This window comes from Odontesthes bonariensis, chromosome 2 (assembly GCF_027942865.1).
Source record: "Odontesthes bonariensis isolate fOdoBon6 chromosome 2, fOdoBon6.hap1, whole genome shotgun sequence".
In the NCBI taxonomy this organism is placed as follows: Eukaryota; Metazoa; Chordata; class Actinopteri; order Atheriniformes; family Atherinopsidae; genus Odontesthes; species Odontesthes bonariensis.
This window is the reverse complement of record NC_134507.1, coordinates 29,579,736-29,599,687: the sequence shown is the minus strand read 5'-3', so window position 1 is coordinate 29,599,687 and position 19,952 is coordinate 29,579,736. Positions and strand designations below refer to the sequence as shown.

Sequence of the window (19,952 nt, the reverse complement as noted above, 5' to 3'; positions counted from 1 at the left end):
TATCATGCAAGTTTAATTACAGTACTGCGCAGTGCGCAGACAAACTGTAGGCTAACTCAAATACAGTACGTAACTTATTCTCTGCTGTGCCGCCGGTGCATTTTTTGTCTTACAAGTCAGAAAATAAAGTTTGAATTCAATCCGCCTTTCAGCACCCCTGCTCGGATCCATGCTCCTCCGTGCCGGTGTTCTGTCGATTTGTGCTACAGTACTTGGCGTGAAAACGAAACTTAGAAAATCGGCTTGGCGCATGCGCAAAACCACAAAGTAGCAATTCTCGACAAGTAGGAGAAATCGAATGAACACCGGCCTCCCATCTTACAAGAACCAGCCTGGAGCTTCCAGCGATCACACGCGCATTCAATCCGCTCTCCAGCACCCATCCTCGGACACATGCTCCTCCTTGACATCCTTTTTCCAGCCATGATTCGCGCGCTTGCTGCCCGGTGTCAACTCGTTAAGGCTGATTCATACTCGGCGCAACCTCGCTCATACTAGCTGGTCGCAAATGGCGCAAACGGTCACGTGTCCCAAAATTCCGCCACGCCCCCCTTCGCAAGCTAGAAAATCCTCGCGCGGCGCAAGGGCGCGCACACAACTTTTTTTCTGACTTTGCGCGCGCTCCACCGGAAACAGCTGACCAAGAAAAAGAAAACATGAACACTGCAGAGACCACGGTGACCGAGAGGGTGCGCCTCTACAAACATCTGTACGACACGTCTATGAAGTTACACTGGGACAACGTTTGACAAAGTTCGTCTCGTTGCAAAGGACGAACATTCCACCTTCTCTTCTGTTTTTGCCGCAGCCGCTTAGCTCTGAGATACATATACAGTTCTACACCCAGAGTAAATTCATTCCGCATCAGATGTGCCAGCCTCTGCTGACGTGACACCACAGGTGGCATTGTGTATGCTTTCTTCGTATGCTTTTCAGCTTGTTTCCTCAACAGTGACGCCCGCTGGTCTGGAGAGAACTGCAAATGTGACGCATTCTCAGCGCAAACTGCACTTATGAGCTGAAGGAACTGTGAAGGGGCTGGCGCTTTCGATGACGTTATTAATGGTTCTCGAGCCAGAACAGTTGCGCGTTTGCGCCGAGTATGAATCAGCCTTTACGTTGGCTAGCGAGGCAGAAGCAGACGTCCAGAAAGGAATCAAGGGAGTAAAAAATAAAATAGCTACACGTAGTTTTCAAATTATTTTTGCACATGTTTACATTCATAAAATGGCCAAAAATGAACATTATAAGCGGATTTCTTGATCACTATAAACGAATTACTTAAACAGCATTTGTATAGAAATGATTCCGTCCCAAGCCTTTTGATCTATATAAGCGGTTGATTACTATATCCGTGACCACTATAAGCGGTGTCCACTGTAGTTGCTTCCTTTTTTTTTACTAGAATAAATCAGCCTGCTGCACCGTTTCTGCCTTTAAAAAAAAAGCCTGAAATACATTTCCTTTTCACAGCACCTCACTTGCTCTCGTCAGATTGATCCGGATCATTTCTTTACCAGCTCTACGCATCAGTAGTTTGAAGCTGTGCATCATGCTGCCGTGAAAGAGTAATCACAACAGCTCCTGGAGCTTAATTTGGCTTTTGTATATGACCCAAAGCCGCTGGTTTTGTCTTCTTGCTCCAAGTTTAGTTTCCAGTAAGCGACCACTACTCTGTTCGTGATTGGCTTGTTCACTGAAGTCAGCCTGTGACAGTTTTCTGTGGAGCAACATTTAAAAAGCTCACTTTTACTCACATTTTTTTACTTTTGGACGTACAGATCTGAATCATTCTGGTACATTTTCTTATCGTTGAATAACATCTTGTTCTCACTCTGACATTGTCATAATCTGCAGTTGTCAGAGCAGTAAAAGGGTGTTATTCTAATTCTGACAATGAATAAATGTTGTCTTAAATTAAGCAAGTCAGTTTAGTGCCTAAACCTAAACGAGTGGAAATAAAAAGCCGGTGGTTCTGGGTTTTTTTTAAATCCCGCAACCATCCGGCTGCATTATGAGGACCTTGTTGCTTCTTTAGAAGACAATACAGAGATAGAGTTTGTTGTTTGGGTATAATATCACCGCAGCTCAGACCCCAGGATGCAGACGTCAAAGAACACCTTGTCATAAGGGTTCGACTAAACTGAAGAATTTGACACCCTGGAAAAGAGGATGCAGTTGTACTACTGACAGTGTTCTGTTCTCCTGCCGTACTTTATCCTGCACACTCAACAGTGCAGGTGCTATAAAACAGAAAAACTTATACATTTTACTCTTTTTTGCTTTCTCATCACACAAACACAAAGTGCAGGAAAAAATACATGCAATCAAATGCACGGAGCGCAGGTCCTGGTGTCCGTGTGATTGTTGTGATAACGGGGCAGGAGGCGCTCGTAGGAAACGGATCCTGTAACCGGAGCAGGTGTCAGTGTGTGTGGGCCACAGCTTCACCACAGCTCTGCATGGATCATTTGCTGTTCTGCTCTGTAACTAAAAATGTTGTAATCAGTTTGTTGTTGTTTCCAGATGTACAGATTTCATTGACATCGGCTGAAACCTGAACATTAGACCACACCCGTCCCACCCCCCTCTTAAAGGGACAGTGCACTTGTTTGAAAAAGATCAGAATCTTTCTTTTGGAAGGACTCGTGAGCCTCGCTCCATCGAAAATACACGGCTCCGAAATGCGATCACATTTGTGTCGTCGCCGTTTGAAATTGATGCACGCAACTTGAACTCTGCAGCCAGTGGACAATGAGGGCGCCAGACTGTCAAAGCGCTTTGCTCAGACCTAAAATGCAATTCTGTAACCGTCACAAAAGGTACAAACGGGATCATCTGGATCTATTTTTCTAGGTTTGTGCGAATAAAACTAATTAAATCAAATCAAATTTATTTGTATAGCACATTTCATGTACAAACGATTCAAAGTGCTTTACATAAAATAAAAGCATTGCAGCAGGGAGTGGAAGAAGCATTAAAAATACATAAAAGAATATAAAGAGAAACAAATAAAATCATTTAAATGATTAAAAGCAAGCAACAGTCCAGATAAGTTCAAAGATATCGTGCAGATTTCATGCATAGACACATGAGAACAGAAATGTCTTTAACCTGGATTTAAAAATGTCTCCATTTGGTGAAAGTTTAATCTCCACTGGCAGTTTGTTCCACTTGTTTGCAGCAGAACAGCTAAATGCTGCTTCTCCATGTTTAGTCTGGACTCTGGACTGGACCAGCTGACCTGAGTCCTTGGATCTAAGAGCTCTGCTGGCTTTATATTCTCTGAACAGATCACAGATGTAAACCATCAGCAGGCTTTTAAAATCTATTCTATGACTGACTGGAAGCCAGAGTAAAGATTTTAAAGCTGCTGTGATGTGTTCAGATCTCTTAGTCCGGGTTAAAACTCCAGCAGCAGCGTTCTGGATGAGCTGCAGATGTTTAATGCTCTTTTTGGGAAGTCCAGTTAAAAGAGCGTTACAGTGATGGAGTCTACTGGAGATGAATGCATGGATGAGTTTCTCCAGGGCTGTGTTCGAAACAAGCAAACGGCATACTCATCGATCAGACAGTATGCAGAGTGTTTACCCACAATGCATTTCGCTCCTGCTCGAGCCGAAATGCTCGAAGCTGATTTCACTTAAGCTCTAAACTCTGTAAACTTTAGCAACATTTGAAACATTTTCAGGCGAGAAAGTAGTCGTTTAGATCCCCAACGTGTTGAAAATCTGACAAAATACCGGCTATTTACAATTTTGTTCCCACGAATTCGGCGCTACTAAAGCTAGCCGCAGTGAGCAACGCACTTCCGGTTATTTTTACAAAATAAAATACCCGTTGCCTTTTATCATAGGGAAAGCCATTACGATACAATTGGTGCTTTTGTTTTGAAAACAGGAAGTGAACCTACCCTCGTTGTAGCTAGCTTGAAACTGCTGTTTTGACAGGACATGACGATCGGCGACGTCACGTTACGTTGCATCTTGGGTAGTTTGAGTATGAGTAGTAACCTCATGATGCATACCCAACATTTCGGAGAATCTGGTATGCATCCAGGAACTTCTCGCTTACTCAAACTCGCTTACTAACTCAAAAAGTTAGTAGGAGAAGTAGGAGAAGTATGCGGTTTCGAACACAGCGGTCACAGAGGTTTTTTTGGGAGAGAAAACCTTTCATTCTGTTGATGTGTCTGAGACGGTAACTACTCTTTTAGTTTGTTTTTGTTTTTTTTCTTAAGTATTTCGAGGTTGTTTTACGGTGAATTAAGAAAGTGGTTTAAAGCTGCCCACACCCGTAACACACCTTTCCTTGCTTACAGTGGCTCTTCCTGTAGTTGTGGCGCCTGGCCGAACACAAACACAGAGCAACAATACAGTACAGGCTAATCTGTGATCCTGAGGAACAGAGAGTTCTGGAAACGCAGCCAAACACACACGAACAAACAGCTATCCCAGACAGGGGCCCCGACTTTGGCTCAATCAAGGGAAGAACGATGCAGGAGATTGCTGATGATTCTGATAGTCCATGAAAGAGGCGCACACACACACACACTCTGTCTGGCACAAACAAGCAAACCCGCCCACACCACGCTGATGGTCGGGATAGACTGGCTGATTGAAAGAGGCACAGAGGGGGCCGAGAGGCCGAGCCAGAGCCAGACCACAGGTGGTGGAGGACGGGGGGCCTCAGCTGGGCAGACCCTGCTGCAGAATATCAAACGAGTCGTGTGGATGTGTGGATCAGAACGTTCAGCGAGACGAGCTGAATGTTGGTCGACCTGTGCAGCCGGTTGATCCACATTACAGCAAAGTGGTGATAATAATAACAGATGATGGGAACTTCCTCCTCCACCAACACTGGAAAAAATGCCCCTCCAATAATAAGTAAAAAAACAACAAATACGAGACGTTTTTGCTTGAAATAAGCACAAAACAAAATCTGCCAATGGAACTAGTGTAAATCGGCTTGTCAAGATTTCTTGAAATAAGATGTGATATTTGGGACTTTTGAGTTAAAAGTGATTTTGAAATTAGCTTAAAAACCTCTTCAAATGTCAAAAAAGCTTGTTTCATATGATATGACTCAAAACTATTTGTTTTCAAGACTTTTTCATTTCACAAGATATTCCAGATGTATTGTCTTCAAACAAGTCCCTATATCTGGCTGAAATAGTGCTTGTTAGGCAGTTGTGTCTTATATCAAGTGTAATGAGATATTTTGACGAGAAATGAGACAAATTTACTTGTTAAGACTTTGATTTTTTCCAGTGAAACTGAATAGTTTGAGATATTTTCTATGTTTTTTGCTTATTTCAAGCAAAAACGTCTTGTATTTGCTGTTTTTTTACTTATTTTTGGAGGGGCATTTTTTTTCCAGTGTACTGAGACAACTTTTATTCCATTAATTCCACACTTTGCATCTCAGCTTATTACTGTTATACAATTTATTTTCTTACATTCTGTCATTAAAGCAGCTTTAAAGTGAATATCTGCTCTGAGCTCCTTTCTCCTCCAACACAGCCTGAACCCTCTCAGACGAGCTTTCTGTCGGAGTCCATATTTCCCCTCCAGCAGTCGGTTTAAAACAGATGAAAATGCTATAATTAGATAATCTTGTGGCGTATTTGATCATTTTAACGCCAGGAACCACGGTCAAAAGTCAAAAGTCTCTCCGCCCAAACTCTATTTCTTTCTATATTTCCAGGAAAACAGGAAGTGGATGCAGTTATTTACTGAAACATGTACAGAGTTTGTTCAGTTCTGAGCAACTTTAAAGTGAATATCTGCTCTATCTCACTGTCAGTATTTACATGCAATTAATTCAACTGGAGAGTTTCCACAAATCATAACATCTGAGTGTGTCCAGGAAGCAGTTTTTGCCTCTTATTTACAGTACCTTACAGGGGTTTGAGCTACCCCTAATTTCTTTATATATTTACAGAAAGATGGGATATAGATGCAGCGATTTATTAAGAAATATGTAAATATATATTGAAATACAGTAAATAAGGCATTAAGCACAGTTATTAGAGTTCTGAGCAGCTTTAAAGTGAATATGTGCTCTGAGCTCCTTTCTCCTCCAACACAGCCTGAACCCTCTCAGACGAGCTTTCTGTCCTTTCTTTAAGGAGTCTTCAGGAACAGTTCTCCAGGCTTCTTGAAGGACATCCCAAAGCTCTTCTTTGGATGTGGGCTGCCTTTTGTTCCGTTCTCTGCCAACATGATCCCACACTGCTTCAGTAATGTTGAGCTCCGGGCTCTGGGGAGGATTCATCCCTCCATCAGACCTGCTGCCACTGATTTTCAGTCCACTTCTTGTGTCCTTTGGCACAGCTCAGCCTTTTCTCCCTGTTTCCCTTCCTTAAGAACGGCTTCCTGACAGCCACCCTTCCATGGAGCCCATTTCTGATGAGGCTTGGGCCAACAGCAGATGGATCAGCTGAAGGTCCAGATGCATCTCTCAGCTCCTGTGTCAGGTCTTTGCTGGATGTTTTCCTCTTTCTTAAGGACATCACTTTCAGATCCTGTTCATCTGCTGCAGATACTTCTTTAGGCCTGACACTTCTTCTTTTGTCCTCCACTCGTCCAGTTTCCTCAAATGTTTTAAGGACACACCATGCTGAGATATGCCAAGTTTTCAGCTAACAGCTCTTTGGGAATCACCTTGTTGCTGCAGAAATCCTGTTTTCTGTCTGTCAGACTGTGTTATCTTTGCTGTTTTTCACACATGCAGCTAAAGAAATGGGAACAAATCTTAATTCCAGTCTAATACCCACAAAGAGCTTCTAGATTATTCATTTCTGGTGGCATAAAACAGTTTAATCATTTAATTTATATTAATTGTTCCATAATTAGTCATTAGATTATATCTTATATTCCTTTTTAAGCTTTAAAATGAATCTTATTTACTTTTTCTTGATGTTGAATAACCTAATTCTTATTGTCTGTTTTTTCCTGCTTTTAGACGTGATAACATTCATTTTTTGGGATTAGGATTTTTTTTAAACTGAATTTCATATATTAATTTGACTCTTTTGGTAACTGAAAGCAGTTTTAACGTAAATGTTCAACAAAGTTGAAACTATGAAGCTGTTTTTCACAGATTCAGCTAAAGAAATGGGAACAAATGATGTGTCTCTGTGACAGGCTGCTGGGAACAAAGTGCCTAAAGATCCAGTTTAAAGTGGGCTCTTAGTGAAATGCCTTTTTTTGTGTTTGAAGCATTCAGGGGTCAGAGTTATGTGGCTTAACAAAGAAAGAACGCATTCCTCTTAAAAAAGGTCAGGTACAAGGACAGAAAATGAGAGAAAAATCAGAAAATAAAAACTTTGTAAGACCTTCAGGAAGCTGGAGAACTGTTGATCAAAACCACTTTTAGAGTTCCAGAGAGTCCGGCTGCTTGGAGGCAAAAGCAAAAGAAAATGAGGAGTGAATCAGGACTTAATGCACAGTGATGCATTTCAGATTTCGGTGCAATCTGTTGGTTTCCTTAGCTAGGAAATTGTTTTTGAATTGGCTCTATATGAATGAATTGGATTATTTTATAAATATATTATGATTACAATGAATTGAATTCCAATTGGCTTGAATTGGACTTTATTATTTAAGTGCTTTGAGATGACATTTGTTGTATTTGGCGCTATATAAATAAAACTGAATTGAATTTAATTGAATTGATGCAACATTTCCAAACTTTAAGTTCAGCTCGTATAGCTTTGTGTGCATAAACTGTGACATGAGAGCTCAAGTTTCAGCCTTAAAATCCTTTCTGCCGACACTGAACCAAGACGTACAAATAAGAGAATGAATTAAAAAATAAAAAGAGGATCCAGATCTGGGATCAAAAGTTGATTCACTCGAAGCTCTGGTCGTCCTTGGTTGTTGTTCCTTAGACCTTTCCTGCATGGAAGAACAAACAATTCCAATTTGTATATGTTTTTTTTTTTTGGAAATAGAAATATCATTTCTAAATGCTGGCTTGGAATCATGCTGCAGGTGTGAGGAGAAAAGAGTTTCATTAGCTTTAATACTGTAAGTGAAAACAGGACCAAATGTAATCTGCAGAAGAGGATTACAGGGACTTAAAGACGAAGGAATGTGAGGTTTTCACTTTGTCATCATTCCCACAGGAACATTCCAGCTTTAGGTTTGAGATTAAGCTTGAGAGGAAGTTTGAGACTGAAGTATTGGTTTTGATTCATTTCTTTACAAAAGTGTCCAAACAAAGATAAAAAAAATAAAAACCCATCTTAAGTCCTATGTTTGCTGTGATTTACTGATCCATTTGCTGCATTTTAAGGGCGTTTGTAACCCCTGCTGTGACCCGATCTGAAGGCAGAAAACAGAAAGTAATGAGGGGGATCTGCTCTGTCGGGCGGTTTCTGGCTCTCAGCTTTTTTTCAGCTCTGGTTCGACTTTGCAGAGACGCTTTCTGAATGTATGTGGAGGACAAACGGAAGGGGAAACCTTTATCTCTCTGCTTCCTCTCAGCACTGAAAGGCTGAACCACTCGGGGAAAAAGCTCCCATATTCCTGGAAAGTGTAAGTTAAGTGTTCGCCACATCCTGAACCGTGTCCGAGTTATTTGTAGAACTCCTAAAAGTCGGAGCTGAAAACCTTTCAACACCAACTGACAAACGTGTTATTCATCCTTCTGATCCCGGAGACCTCCTTGACCTCAGAGAGTGATGTTTTTGTTGAAAGCTTCTGTCTTTTTTCGCAGATTGACAGCTGGTAGCACTAAACTGAGCCCTGAGGGGCCGCGGGGGGCTCAGAGGGGATTATGGCCGAGGACTCGTGTGTGCCATGCATGAGGCCTTTTCAGCACGTGTGGCCACAAGTTCTCCATGAACTCTGCGAGTGTTGGGGAGCAGCTCTTTAAATAAACCGTGTTTCTGATCTTAAAGGACTTCAAATGCTCCTGAAAAACAGAATCGTGTTGTGTGATGCAACAGGGCTGTGGGTGAAGTTTAGTCCCAGCAGCAGGAGAAACAACCCGACCGCCTGCAGGGAAACACAATGTTTGGAGTTAAAACGACCGCTTTGTTCAGGATGTCCTCAAACTAGGGCTGGGCGGGTTAACTCGTTCATTATTTAACATCTAATATTTTATCGCGCATTAACGCAGGTTTTCTTTATTTGTTGAATTGCCTTCTCAGCGTAGTAGTTCCAGTCTAAAACATCACTTAAAGGCAAAACACACAACTGATAGCAGCAAGTCATTCAAGGAAACAGACAGTGGAGCGAGGCTTCTACATAAAAACTACAGAAAGATGCTGATGTTAAAAGTGTGTTTGCACAACAAATGTTATGGCGCTTTCATTCATATGGCAGCACATTTAAAATAAAACTAAATGCTAAAAGCTATACACTACCTTTGGATTCATTTTTGGATTTTGCGTACAAATGCGATTAATCATGATTAATCAGGGAAATCATGTGATTAATTAGATTAAACATTTTAATCGTTGCCCAGCAATGACTTGCTGCTATCAGTTGTGTGTTTTGCCTTTAAGTGATATTTTAGACTGGAACTACTACGCTGAGAAGACAGTTCAACTTGGCAGAGTTTACAGATGACTTTGGTTCTGTCGACTCCGCCATCTGGAAGAACTTTAAAATGAAAATGGCCGAGTAAAAGTTTCGTACCCTTCTCCAGGTTTGGTGGATCCGCCGATTACTTTCTTTTCCGGTTCCGCAGCAGACAGCAACAGACTTTTACAAAATAATAGCCTGTGAGCAACAGACTTTAACACTAATCCGACTTAACAATAATAAAATAAATAATAAAACCTGCGTTAATGCGCGATAAAATATTTATCTGTGTTACATAATAACGAGTTAACTGGCCCAGCCCTACTTAAAACGGTGGAATCTGTTGGTTTCCTTAGCTAGGAAATTGTTTTTGAATTGGCTCTATATGAATGAATTGGATTATTTTATAAATAATTATGATTTCAATTAATTGAATTCCAATTGGCTTGAATTGGACTTTATTATTTAAGTGCTTTGAGATGACATTTGTTGTATTTGGCGCTATATAAATAAAACTGAATTGAATTGAGTTAAAACCCATTTTTATTCCCTGGCTTTTAACCCAGCATGAGACTCTGTTTCTGTTATTGTTTTAATATTGTTATTGTTTATTATTGTTTTTACATTGTTCTATTTTTTTTATGCCTTATACTTCATGCTGTTATTTATGTACTTCACTTTGTTTTAAAGTTGAGTTGAGTTCAGGCTGTTAAATGCCTTAAATGTGTTCTTTAACAACACAAAACAGGAAACATTTGACTTGGGTTTAAATTTTGATGCTTTGGCGAGCCATCCATCGCCCTACAGAACCAGACTGTGGCTGCAGTGATTTACTAAGAACTCATTAAAATGTCTCGAGTATCCCAACACGCCGCCTTCCTCCAACGACTCTTTCTCAAGCTTTAAAGTCAGATTTGTCGCGACCGGCCTGACGGAGGGGAAGTCCGAGGGGAGATGGAGCGCAGCCAGGTGACATGCAGCCGGTCGTGGAGCTCGGCCCATTCGGCAGCAGAGGAAGCGGAAGCAGGGCGGACGGGAAAAAGGAAACGGCAGGGAGACAGAGTTCTGAAGCAGGAGAGGAGAAGGCATCGGTCTGAGGGAACAGGGGAGGCAACAACAACAACAAAGCCAGCCGGGCCAGCAGCGCGGCCAGGAGTCCAGGATGGATATCAGACATGGTGATATGAGCAGAAGGACAGAGGTAGGAACATAAAACAAGAAGGGAAAACAAAGATGGAAAGGTTAAAGAGAGGGGGGGAGGGCAGGTGAGACAGAGGGAGATAAAAATAACAAAGAAAAGATGCAGAGAGAGGTTTCCCAGAGCCCCTCCTCTCCTCCCACGCTGCTTCCCCTCGCTGTGCAGGGGCCCGAGGGCCAAGCTGGGCTCCAAGTGCAGCTGACCGGGGGTCTCACAAGCATCAAGACGTCAAGGATGCACTTTGATTTCTGTTGTTAAACTTCTGTTGGGATTCTTTCACAACAGAGAAGCAGAAAGTAAGAAGAAAAGCACCTTCTGTAACTCTAAAGCCTCCTTTATCACCCGTCAGCGCCTTCCACGCAGCCCAGCTGCGCTCTTTAAAGTCTGCGGGTCAAGCTCAACATCGTGGGAGTAGTTATGTCACAGCTTCATGCTGAAACAGCAGCTGTACATTAGCAGTAAAAACAAAGGTGGAACAGGAGCTTTTAGTGAGAAAAAAAACGGAAAAATAACTCAAATATAAACAGTTGTGACAGAAGGCATAAAAAGTGCTGTTTATGAGCCACTGAGCACCTTTATGAGCCTTTCAATTCTCCATCAGAGCCGTTCAATTCTGCATCAGAGCCTTTCAATTCTCCATCAGAGCCTTTCAATTCTGCATCAGAGCCTTTCAATTCTCCATCAGAGCCTTTCAATTCTCCATCAGAGCCTTTCAATTCTCCATCAGAGCCTTTCAATTCTCCATCAGAGCCGTTCAATTCTGCATCAGAGCCTTTCAATTCTCCATCAGAGCCTTTCAATTCTCCATCAGAGCCTTTCAATTCTCCATCAGAGCCTTTCAATTCTCCATCAGAGCCTTTCAATTCTCCATCAGAGCCTTTCAATTCTGCATCAGAGCCTTTCAATTCTGCATCAGAGCCTTTCAATTCTGCATCAGAGCCTTTCAATTCTCCATCAGAGCCTTTCAATTCTGCATCAGAGCCTTTCAATTCTGCATCAGAGCCTTTCAATTCTGCATCAGAGCCTTTAAATTCTGCATCAAAGCCTTTAAATTCTGCATCAGAGCCTTTAAATTCTGCATCAAAGCCTTTAAATTCTGCATCAAAGCCTTTAAATTCTGGATCAGAGCCTTTAAATTCCCCTCCTCACAACCGCACCAAACTGCAGGAAACAAACTGAATCTGCACCAAACTCTGGGCTCCTTTGCTTCGCTTTGCTCCGGCCTCTCCGTCCTCATCCTCCTCTCACCTGTTTACGCCCAGACAAACTCTGAATGAGGGCTTTAAACTGCTTAACCCCGCACACTCAAACCTCACAAAACAAACTCAAGTGGCCTTTGGTGTTGCTGCCGTTTGCTCAACAAGAAAAACAACAAAAAATAAACTAAATTTGGGTTTTTTATCTTGCCGTGTGTTGCAGTCAGAGCCATATTTCTTTAAAGTCGGCCCAAACCAGACATCTGCGGCAAAGTTCAGTTCAGGTCGGAGAGTCATTACGGGCATCAAACCGATCCCAAATGGGAAATTCCAAATCCCTCACCACTTCCAAACAAAGTGATTACAAACAAGGAAGAGATGCAGCGTGACTGCAGACGTCTTCCTTCCATGGAAGGCTTTGGAGGAGCTTCAGATTCAGGAAGCATACAGCAGGATTACTTCTTATGGAGGCCTTTCCTCCTCAAGCCGTTCTGTTGAGGTGTTTGTGCGACGTTGGCTTGCATACGAGTATAAAAAGACTGCAGAGCAGCTCATAATAAGCTCAAAATAAGCTCCCCACCGTGCCTTTGACTTCAGAGATAAAATTAGAACCAGAGATCCAACAATACTCCAAATTATGTCAGGATGAGATAAAACTCAAGGAGGGAAAAAACCTTAAAGGTCTCCGCAGCTTTCCTGTTAGAAATCAAAGCGTCTCGGTGCTCTTATGTGCAGACATGAGCTTCCAGAGGGGGTAAAGAAGATTAATTAGGATTCCTCTTAGGAGAGAAAACCTCAGGAGATAACAGGTCTGAAGTTCTGAGAGTAAGGCAAGGGATCTTTGTTTATATAGCGCATTTCATACCACAGGCAACTCAATGTGCTTTACATAAAGACAAGGCATTTAACAGCATAAAAACAAGCAATTTAAAGAAAAAAAAGAAAAAATAGAATAAAAATTAAAGCAATCAAAGAAGAGGGGAAAAAGAAAAATATAAACTCAACCCGTAAAAACCTGAAGAAGAGAGACAGGAAGCTGGCTCTGAGCTGGGGATGGACAGCGCTGCACAAACAACAAGGTGTGTTCAGGCAGAGGTTTCTGCAGCTTCACTGCAACAGAGCACGTTACAGGAGATCATCCCTGCCCACTAAACAGCCATTTATCCAGTATTATTCACGCTGTGACCACCTGCAAACACTCGTGTGCAGAACTGGGGAAAATCACAAGAAGATGGAGCTGAAACGCTTATCAAACTTTCAATTTCTTTTGCAACATGTGTGAATATTTGGTTGGGATTCCAGAGAATGTGGTACATTTCATAGTAACTAATCCTAGCGAAAGGATTTCAGCCGCTGCATCATGTCAGAAAGCAGCCCGTTAACTTGTGTTTAAGGAGCAGCAGACCCACACAGCCCCACTTCCTGCCCCTCCGTGCATTCCTCTGTCTTACAGAGCTGCTGCTGTAAGTGGCGTGATGTTTTGGTAGTGTTGGAAGGCCCAGTTGGCCGGGGGTGAGCATACAAAAGAGGGCCCGGCGGCACCGTGCCAACCGGGCCTCGGCTCGCAGCAGAGTGCTGCGGCGGTGTGAAAATGCTGAGCCGACCAGCCCGAGCAGCTTCTGTCCTCATCCTTCTTGCAATTTTCCTGGGATCTCCGTTCACACAACAAAAACTGATGTCATTTCAGCCACAAATCAGTGCTTCAAACCCTCACAGGGGTCGGTATGCAGACACTTTTGATAAAAAAACGCATCACAAGTCGTATTTCTTAGATAAATATGTGGGAAAACTCAGAATGCTGAGTCTAAAACCCTGCAGACTCATCATGCACGCCCTTTTCAACAGACTTTCTGCCCTTTCATCCCGTTAAATCTTCATATATTCTTCACATATTGTGCCAGAAAGTAAGTAAACTTTATTTATATAGCACCTTTCACAGATAAAAATCACAAAGTGCTTTACAATCAAATACATAAAAACATTTATAAGAAAACGCCACCAATAAAACAAATGAATAATGATAAAGTCATAAAAGACGAAAGAGACCATACAAAGATAAATATATATGTATAAGTGGAGACATAGGTAAGTTCACTTAAAGCCCTCCTGACTGATAACGGTGAGCGGCCGTGCAAACAGACACAGAACCCAGCTGTATGGACCCCCCCCCCCCCCCCCCCCCCCCCCCCCCCCCCCCGCTGTCATGTAATGTATATCTGCCTGGCAGCTGCCCCGGACTCCGACCTTTGGACATTGTTTCCAGCAGAATCACATGTTTGAAAGAAGCCAGAGGGCTTTTGCTCACACGCCTGCCGCTGGTTTCTGCCGTCGGTCGGCCGACGTGTAAAAATAAAGACGTTTTAATGGGAGTCAGAGGTGGGAAAGTAGCTGCTGATGGGTTACAAACCGCATCGAGCGAGGGTAGAAACTGTGTCCGCTCAGCCACAGTCAGACGTGCAAACCTCTGACAGGAGGACCGACGGGGGGTTCATTTACTCAGCTATTCACTGGAAATAAGTGCAACAAGTTCACTCAAACTTGGTCGTTTGGGTCTTTTAAAAACGAGACGAAGCAGACGGTCGTATCAAAGACATTCCAGTGAGTTCCCCCGGTCTGAGAAAGGTTAATGAAACCAATCGTTTGTCATGAATCATACAACCTATCTGAGCAATTATGAGCTGCTGCGTGACACAGAGCGGGAGGCAGAAAGCAAGAAGCAGCGAGCTCTCACACACCAGCTGCAGCCCCACATCCCTGCAGAGCTTTCCCAAAATGGCCGATGTGTGTTTTCAGCGAGGAAACGGCTCGTCTCCCTCCGTCCCCTCGAGCCATTTCATCTCTTTGCTCGTCTTTGACTCGTCTGAGACCATCGTAGGGCCCTGGGGTGTTTGTGTCCGCCGTCTAAAAAAAAAAAAAAAAAAACCTGCTGTGTTCAGGAGCAGGAGGGAAACAAGAGGTTTGGAAAAGGACAGGCAACAAGCTGCTGATCCAAATAGGTTTTATTTTTGATTAAAGATCTCACAGAGAATCCCTCCCAACACGAGCATCCGTCCAGGATCTCATTGGAAAGAAAGAAAGAAAGAAAGAAAGAAAGAAAGAAAGAAAGAAGAAGCGTTCCACAGGTGGGATGAAAGCTGGGACAGAGGAGGGCTGGGGCAGCCACACAATCTGGGACCGGCTCAAACCAGAGAGGCGTTCTTACGCAACATTAGACTCCATCAGCGCTGGTGAGCAATTAACAAACAAACAAACAAACAAACAAACAAACAAACAAAAAACCGAACATTTGCGCCCCCGATGAGCCGCAGAAAAGGCCGAGGCCTCGCAGGAGCTGCGCTTTCATCCAAACCTGTTTGACCGACTGGTTTCAGGAGACATTATGTAATTATGTCATGCATGCAACTTCTGTCTGTTAGATCTGCAAACAGGCAGCAGCAGCTTTTCAGTTCTGGAAGGAGTCCAGGTGGCTGTCAGAGGAGGGACCTGCGCTTCTGGGAACTGGAAACCTGAGCGGGCGGTCTGATGTCTGCTGAGGTCCCCGACTGGTGATTGTTTGTCCCACTCAGACAAAAACAAGTCAGGGGTCCACACTGCTGATTCTGTCGTAAAAAAAAAGGGGGCACTGCTCCTGTTCTGAAGGGGTCAAAGCCTCATGTGGATGTTGAAATCAGCTCGTTTCATCACCACCTGTGTCCTTCTGAAGTCTGCTCAGCCTGCAGCTTCATGTGGGCCTGCAGGAAGGCGGATTCTTGTGTTGTGAGGCCACAGCTGCCATAAAAACACACACACACTAACTGAAGCACGCGCGCTCAGAGCTTCAGGGAAAAGTTAATGATGTGTTTAAAGACCCCGGCCTGTGAACGCATCATTAAACGGGCGCGTCTCGCTGGCGTGTGAATTCTACTTTAAACCATTTAATTGAGTAAAGAAATAAAAATAGATCAATGATGATCAGGAGGCTTTAAGGCTGGATTGGACTGAAAAATATTGAAAATGTCCCTGGAATCTCCCTGGAAAACCAAATGAAATCTAAATGAATCCCAGAATGCAGACTTACTTGCAGGAGTTGGACACTCCGGCTGTGCACATTACATCTGCACAAAGCCTCTGAAACGGTGTGAATCCGGACCATATCAACAGGTCTCTGCCTCTCTAACCAGGCTTCTTTTTTTATTTAATCCGGCACCAAACACGCGCTTAAAAAGACCAAAAATCTCCGTCTTACCTCTTCTTCTCCTTATCCGCCGTCATGCTGTCGGTTAAGCCCAATCTCAGAGTTGTAACTCCCCAACAATCTAAATTAAGTCCAACTTCAGAGGGAGCAGAAGTTTTAAAAAAAAGTGCCGGGTTTTCAGGTCGGGAGGAGCCGTGTGACGGACCGTGTCGTGCCGCTGAGAACCGGGTCGGTTAGTCCATGAAGCTCGGCTGGAGGGGACCGGGGCCGCACAGTCTCAGAACACTGCCGAGGATCGTACAGCCTCTCTCCCGCAGTGGAAACCTACTCCGCGGGCTGGAAGTGAACGCTGAGCCGCTGCTGTCGATGGAAGCCGCCCACAGGTCCTCAGGTCCGAACTTTTCCTCGCTCTGGTGTGAGAGCTCCGGCAGAAGCTGCTCTGTCTCTGACCTGAATGTCAGCTGGCACGGTGACAGCACGGCCCGGGGAGCTGATTGGCTGGAGCCGCCACCGGGAGCCACCTCTCCCAGAAGAACAGCCCCGCCCCCCCCCGCGGTGAGCTCTGAGCCCCTACCTGTTGGAGCCTGATGCGCGACAGGTGCGCGAGCCGGAGGCCTGTTCCCGCCACTGACAGCTGCCACGGAGAAATAATGCCAAAGTTTTATTTAACTCTTTCACACGTTTGAAAGGAATCTGAACATAAAACATGAAAGGCAACATCAATGTGGTGAAATATGTTTATTTCTCCTTCAATTCTGGCTGCAAAATAAAACCAAAACAGCCATAATCAGGAAGTACTGTATATAAATACTGTATTTATATTAAAATGTGTATGAATTTAATATATAGGCCTATATAATATAAATATATATATATATGTATATAAAGCCTATATATTTTTATCGAATACATTGTAAATATGTCATTTAGTAGAATAAAGTAGGATCCTTATATTATTATTGCATTAGCCCCACTTTGTGTGCAAAATGAGGCAGAAATGCTAAAGGAAATGTAAAAACAGAGGAAACACCTAAATAAATGCATCTATAAAGAAAAAAAGAATAGTTATTTAACTGAAAAAAATATACATCGTAAAATGAGAATGAATGTGTGCATAAATGACAAAAAAAAAATGGGAAATGACTTAAATAAAAACGTTTAGCAATAGAATAAATACATATATAAATTGATGCATTAAATCAGTTCATTAAATGAAACAAATAACAGAAAACTAAATAATCTATAAATAATATTTTACGCTTCAATCCTTGCATAAATTAACTTTATCCCATCTTATCTCAGTTTTGGGGGTAATTTTTTCATTCTTTGATCTGTTTGAATACACACACACACACACATATACATATATGTATATTTATACACTATATTGCCAAAAGTATTCACTCACCCATCCAAATAATTAAATTCAGGGTCAGCGGATGCTGAAGCTCATGGTGCGCATATACACTATATAGTGTGAATATAGATATATATATAGATATATATATACACTATATAGTGTGAATATAGATATATATATATATATATACACTATATAGTGTGAATATATATATATATACACACACTATATAGCCAAAAGTATTGGCTCATCTGCCTTTACACACATATGAACTTCAGTAACATCCCATCCTTAATCTAGAGGGTTTAATATGACATCGGCCCACCCTTTGCAGCTATAACAGGACAAGCTTTCCACAAGGTTTAGGAGTGTTTATGGGAGTTTTTTACTGTTCTTCCAGAAGCTCATCTGTGAGGTCAGACACTGATGTTGGACAGAAGGCCTGGCTCACAGTCTCTGTTCTGATTCAAGGCAAGTTTATCTGTACAGCTCAATCCAACAACAAGGTGAGTCAAAGTGCTTTACAGAGACATTAAAACAGTAGAAATAAAAAGCACGATTTAAATTTTAAACAAAAAAGAAAGAAATAAAATCAGGAGTTAAAATGTGATTAAGTTTTGAAACTCCAGCTTCAGATTTGGAGCTTTATTCAAATGCAGCTGAAAATAGGTGTGTCTTCAGCCTGGCCTTAAACACACTGAGTGTTTCAGCTGATCTGAGGCTTTCTGGGAGTTTGTTCCAGACATGTGGAGCATAGAAGCTGAATGCAGCTCCTCCATGTCTGGTTCTGACTCTGGGAACTGATAGAAGACCGGATCCAGATGAGCTGAGGGGTCTGGAAGGTTCATACTGGGTCAGGAGGTCACTGATGCATTCTGGTCCTGGACCATTCAGAGCTTCATAGACCAGCATCAGAACTTTAAAGTCTATCCTCTGATGGACAGGCAGCCGGTGTAAAGACCTCAGAGCTGGACTGATGTGCTCCACTTCTTTGGTCTCAGTGAGGACTCGAGCAGCAGAGTTCTGAATGAGCTGCAGGTGTCTGACTGACTCTTTAGGCAGACCTGTAAAGATGCTGTTACAGTAATCAAGCCGACTGAAGATGGATGCATGGACTAGTTGTTCCAGGTCCTGCTGACACATCAGATCTTTTAACCTCAATATATTCTTAAGGTGATAGTAGGCTGACTTTGTTATTGCCTTAATGTGTTTTTCCAAGTTTAGGTCTGAGTCCATCACTACACCCAGATTTCTGGCCTGGTTGGTAGTTTCTAGGTGTATAGATTGAAGCTCTGTGGTGACCTATAATCGTTTCGCTTTGGCTCTGAAGACAATTACCTCAGTTTTGACATTTACCTCAAAGTGTTCTATTGGGTTGAGGTCAGGACTCACTGGTTAAGGCCTTCAGTGCAGACGGTTCAGTTGATTGAATGAAACAAGTCAGCTGTTGTTGCTGCAGGGTTGGAACAGAAACCTGCAGCAGCACCGGCCCTTTAACAATTCAGTTTGAGACCCTTGCTTTAGACCTTGCTAATGAAATCATCTCAGTAACCTGCACGAAACAACATGATGAGCGTGCATGTCGTGGCGTTGTCTGTAATAGTTGCTGTTGAAAAGCACCTCGTATCTGCCTGCTCATGAATTACATTTTTTTGGTTTATCTTTTTGTTTTTTTATTTTTTTAAATTAAAAAAAAAAAATATATATATTTTTTTTTTAAATTTTTTAAATTAAATTTTTTTTTAAATTTATTTTAGTATCATTATTGTTTAAATTATACAGCAGTTTTATGTCTTTTAATTTATTCTTGTATTTTATTCTTTTAATTTTTTTGTTTTTATTTTGCTGTACAGCACTTTGGTCAACTGAGGTTGTTGTAAAACTGCTTTATAAATAAAATTGGATTGGATTGGAAATTAAACATCACAGGATGAGCGGCGTCACAACTCTGTGAAAACTCTTTTTACTTTAACAAGAAAAATGACATTGAAGATAAGATTCTTTTCACAATAATAATAATAATAAAGTTTAAGATTTCTTATCTTCATGTACGGTAATCCTTAAAACTGCAAAAACAACAGTATGTACAAAGTGTAGAAGTCATAAGATGCTCATCTCAACACTGGTTTACTTCATGAAAAGATCAGTTAAATAAGTAGAAATGCTAGAAAGAGAACACATAGAGAAAGAAAAAACACTATAATAATATGTACATTGTACATGTACATGGTTAAAACATGGCTGCACCAGTCCAACCTTATTTGAATATGAACCTCTGTTAGATAATTTAAAGGATGAATAGGACCGAAGCAGCGCAGCCGGCGTCATTGGGGCGGTTGAATCATCGTTTCAGGAGCAGGTCTCACCACATTTTTCAGGAGCTCACAGACTGATGAATTCTTCTGGCATTTCCCGTTGTCCTGCCGAGTCAACATCTCAAATATTTCAGATGGAGCAGATTGCCGTAGCGCAGGGCCGTGCAGAGACC

General features: G+C 42.3%; 1 protein-coding gene across 1 annotated transcript in view; it reads right to left on the bottom strand.

Moving 5' to 3' along the window:
• The window catches only part of LOC142397585 (endothelial PAS domain-containing protein 1-like), a 70,397-nt gene extending 53,842 nt beyond the window's left edge, over positions 1-16,555 (bottom strand). Inside the window, exon 1 of the mRNA XM_075481058.1 lies at positions 16,156-16,555. Coding sequence (XP_075337173.1) covers positions 16,156-16,181 — 26 coding nt within the window. The 5' untranslated portion in view covers positions 16,182-16,555. The remainder of the gene's footprint in view (positions 1-16,155) is intronic.
• Between the last annotated feature and the right edge of the window lie 3,397 nt (positions 16,556-19,952).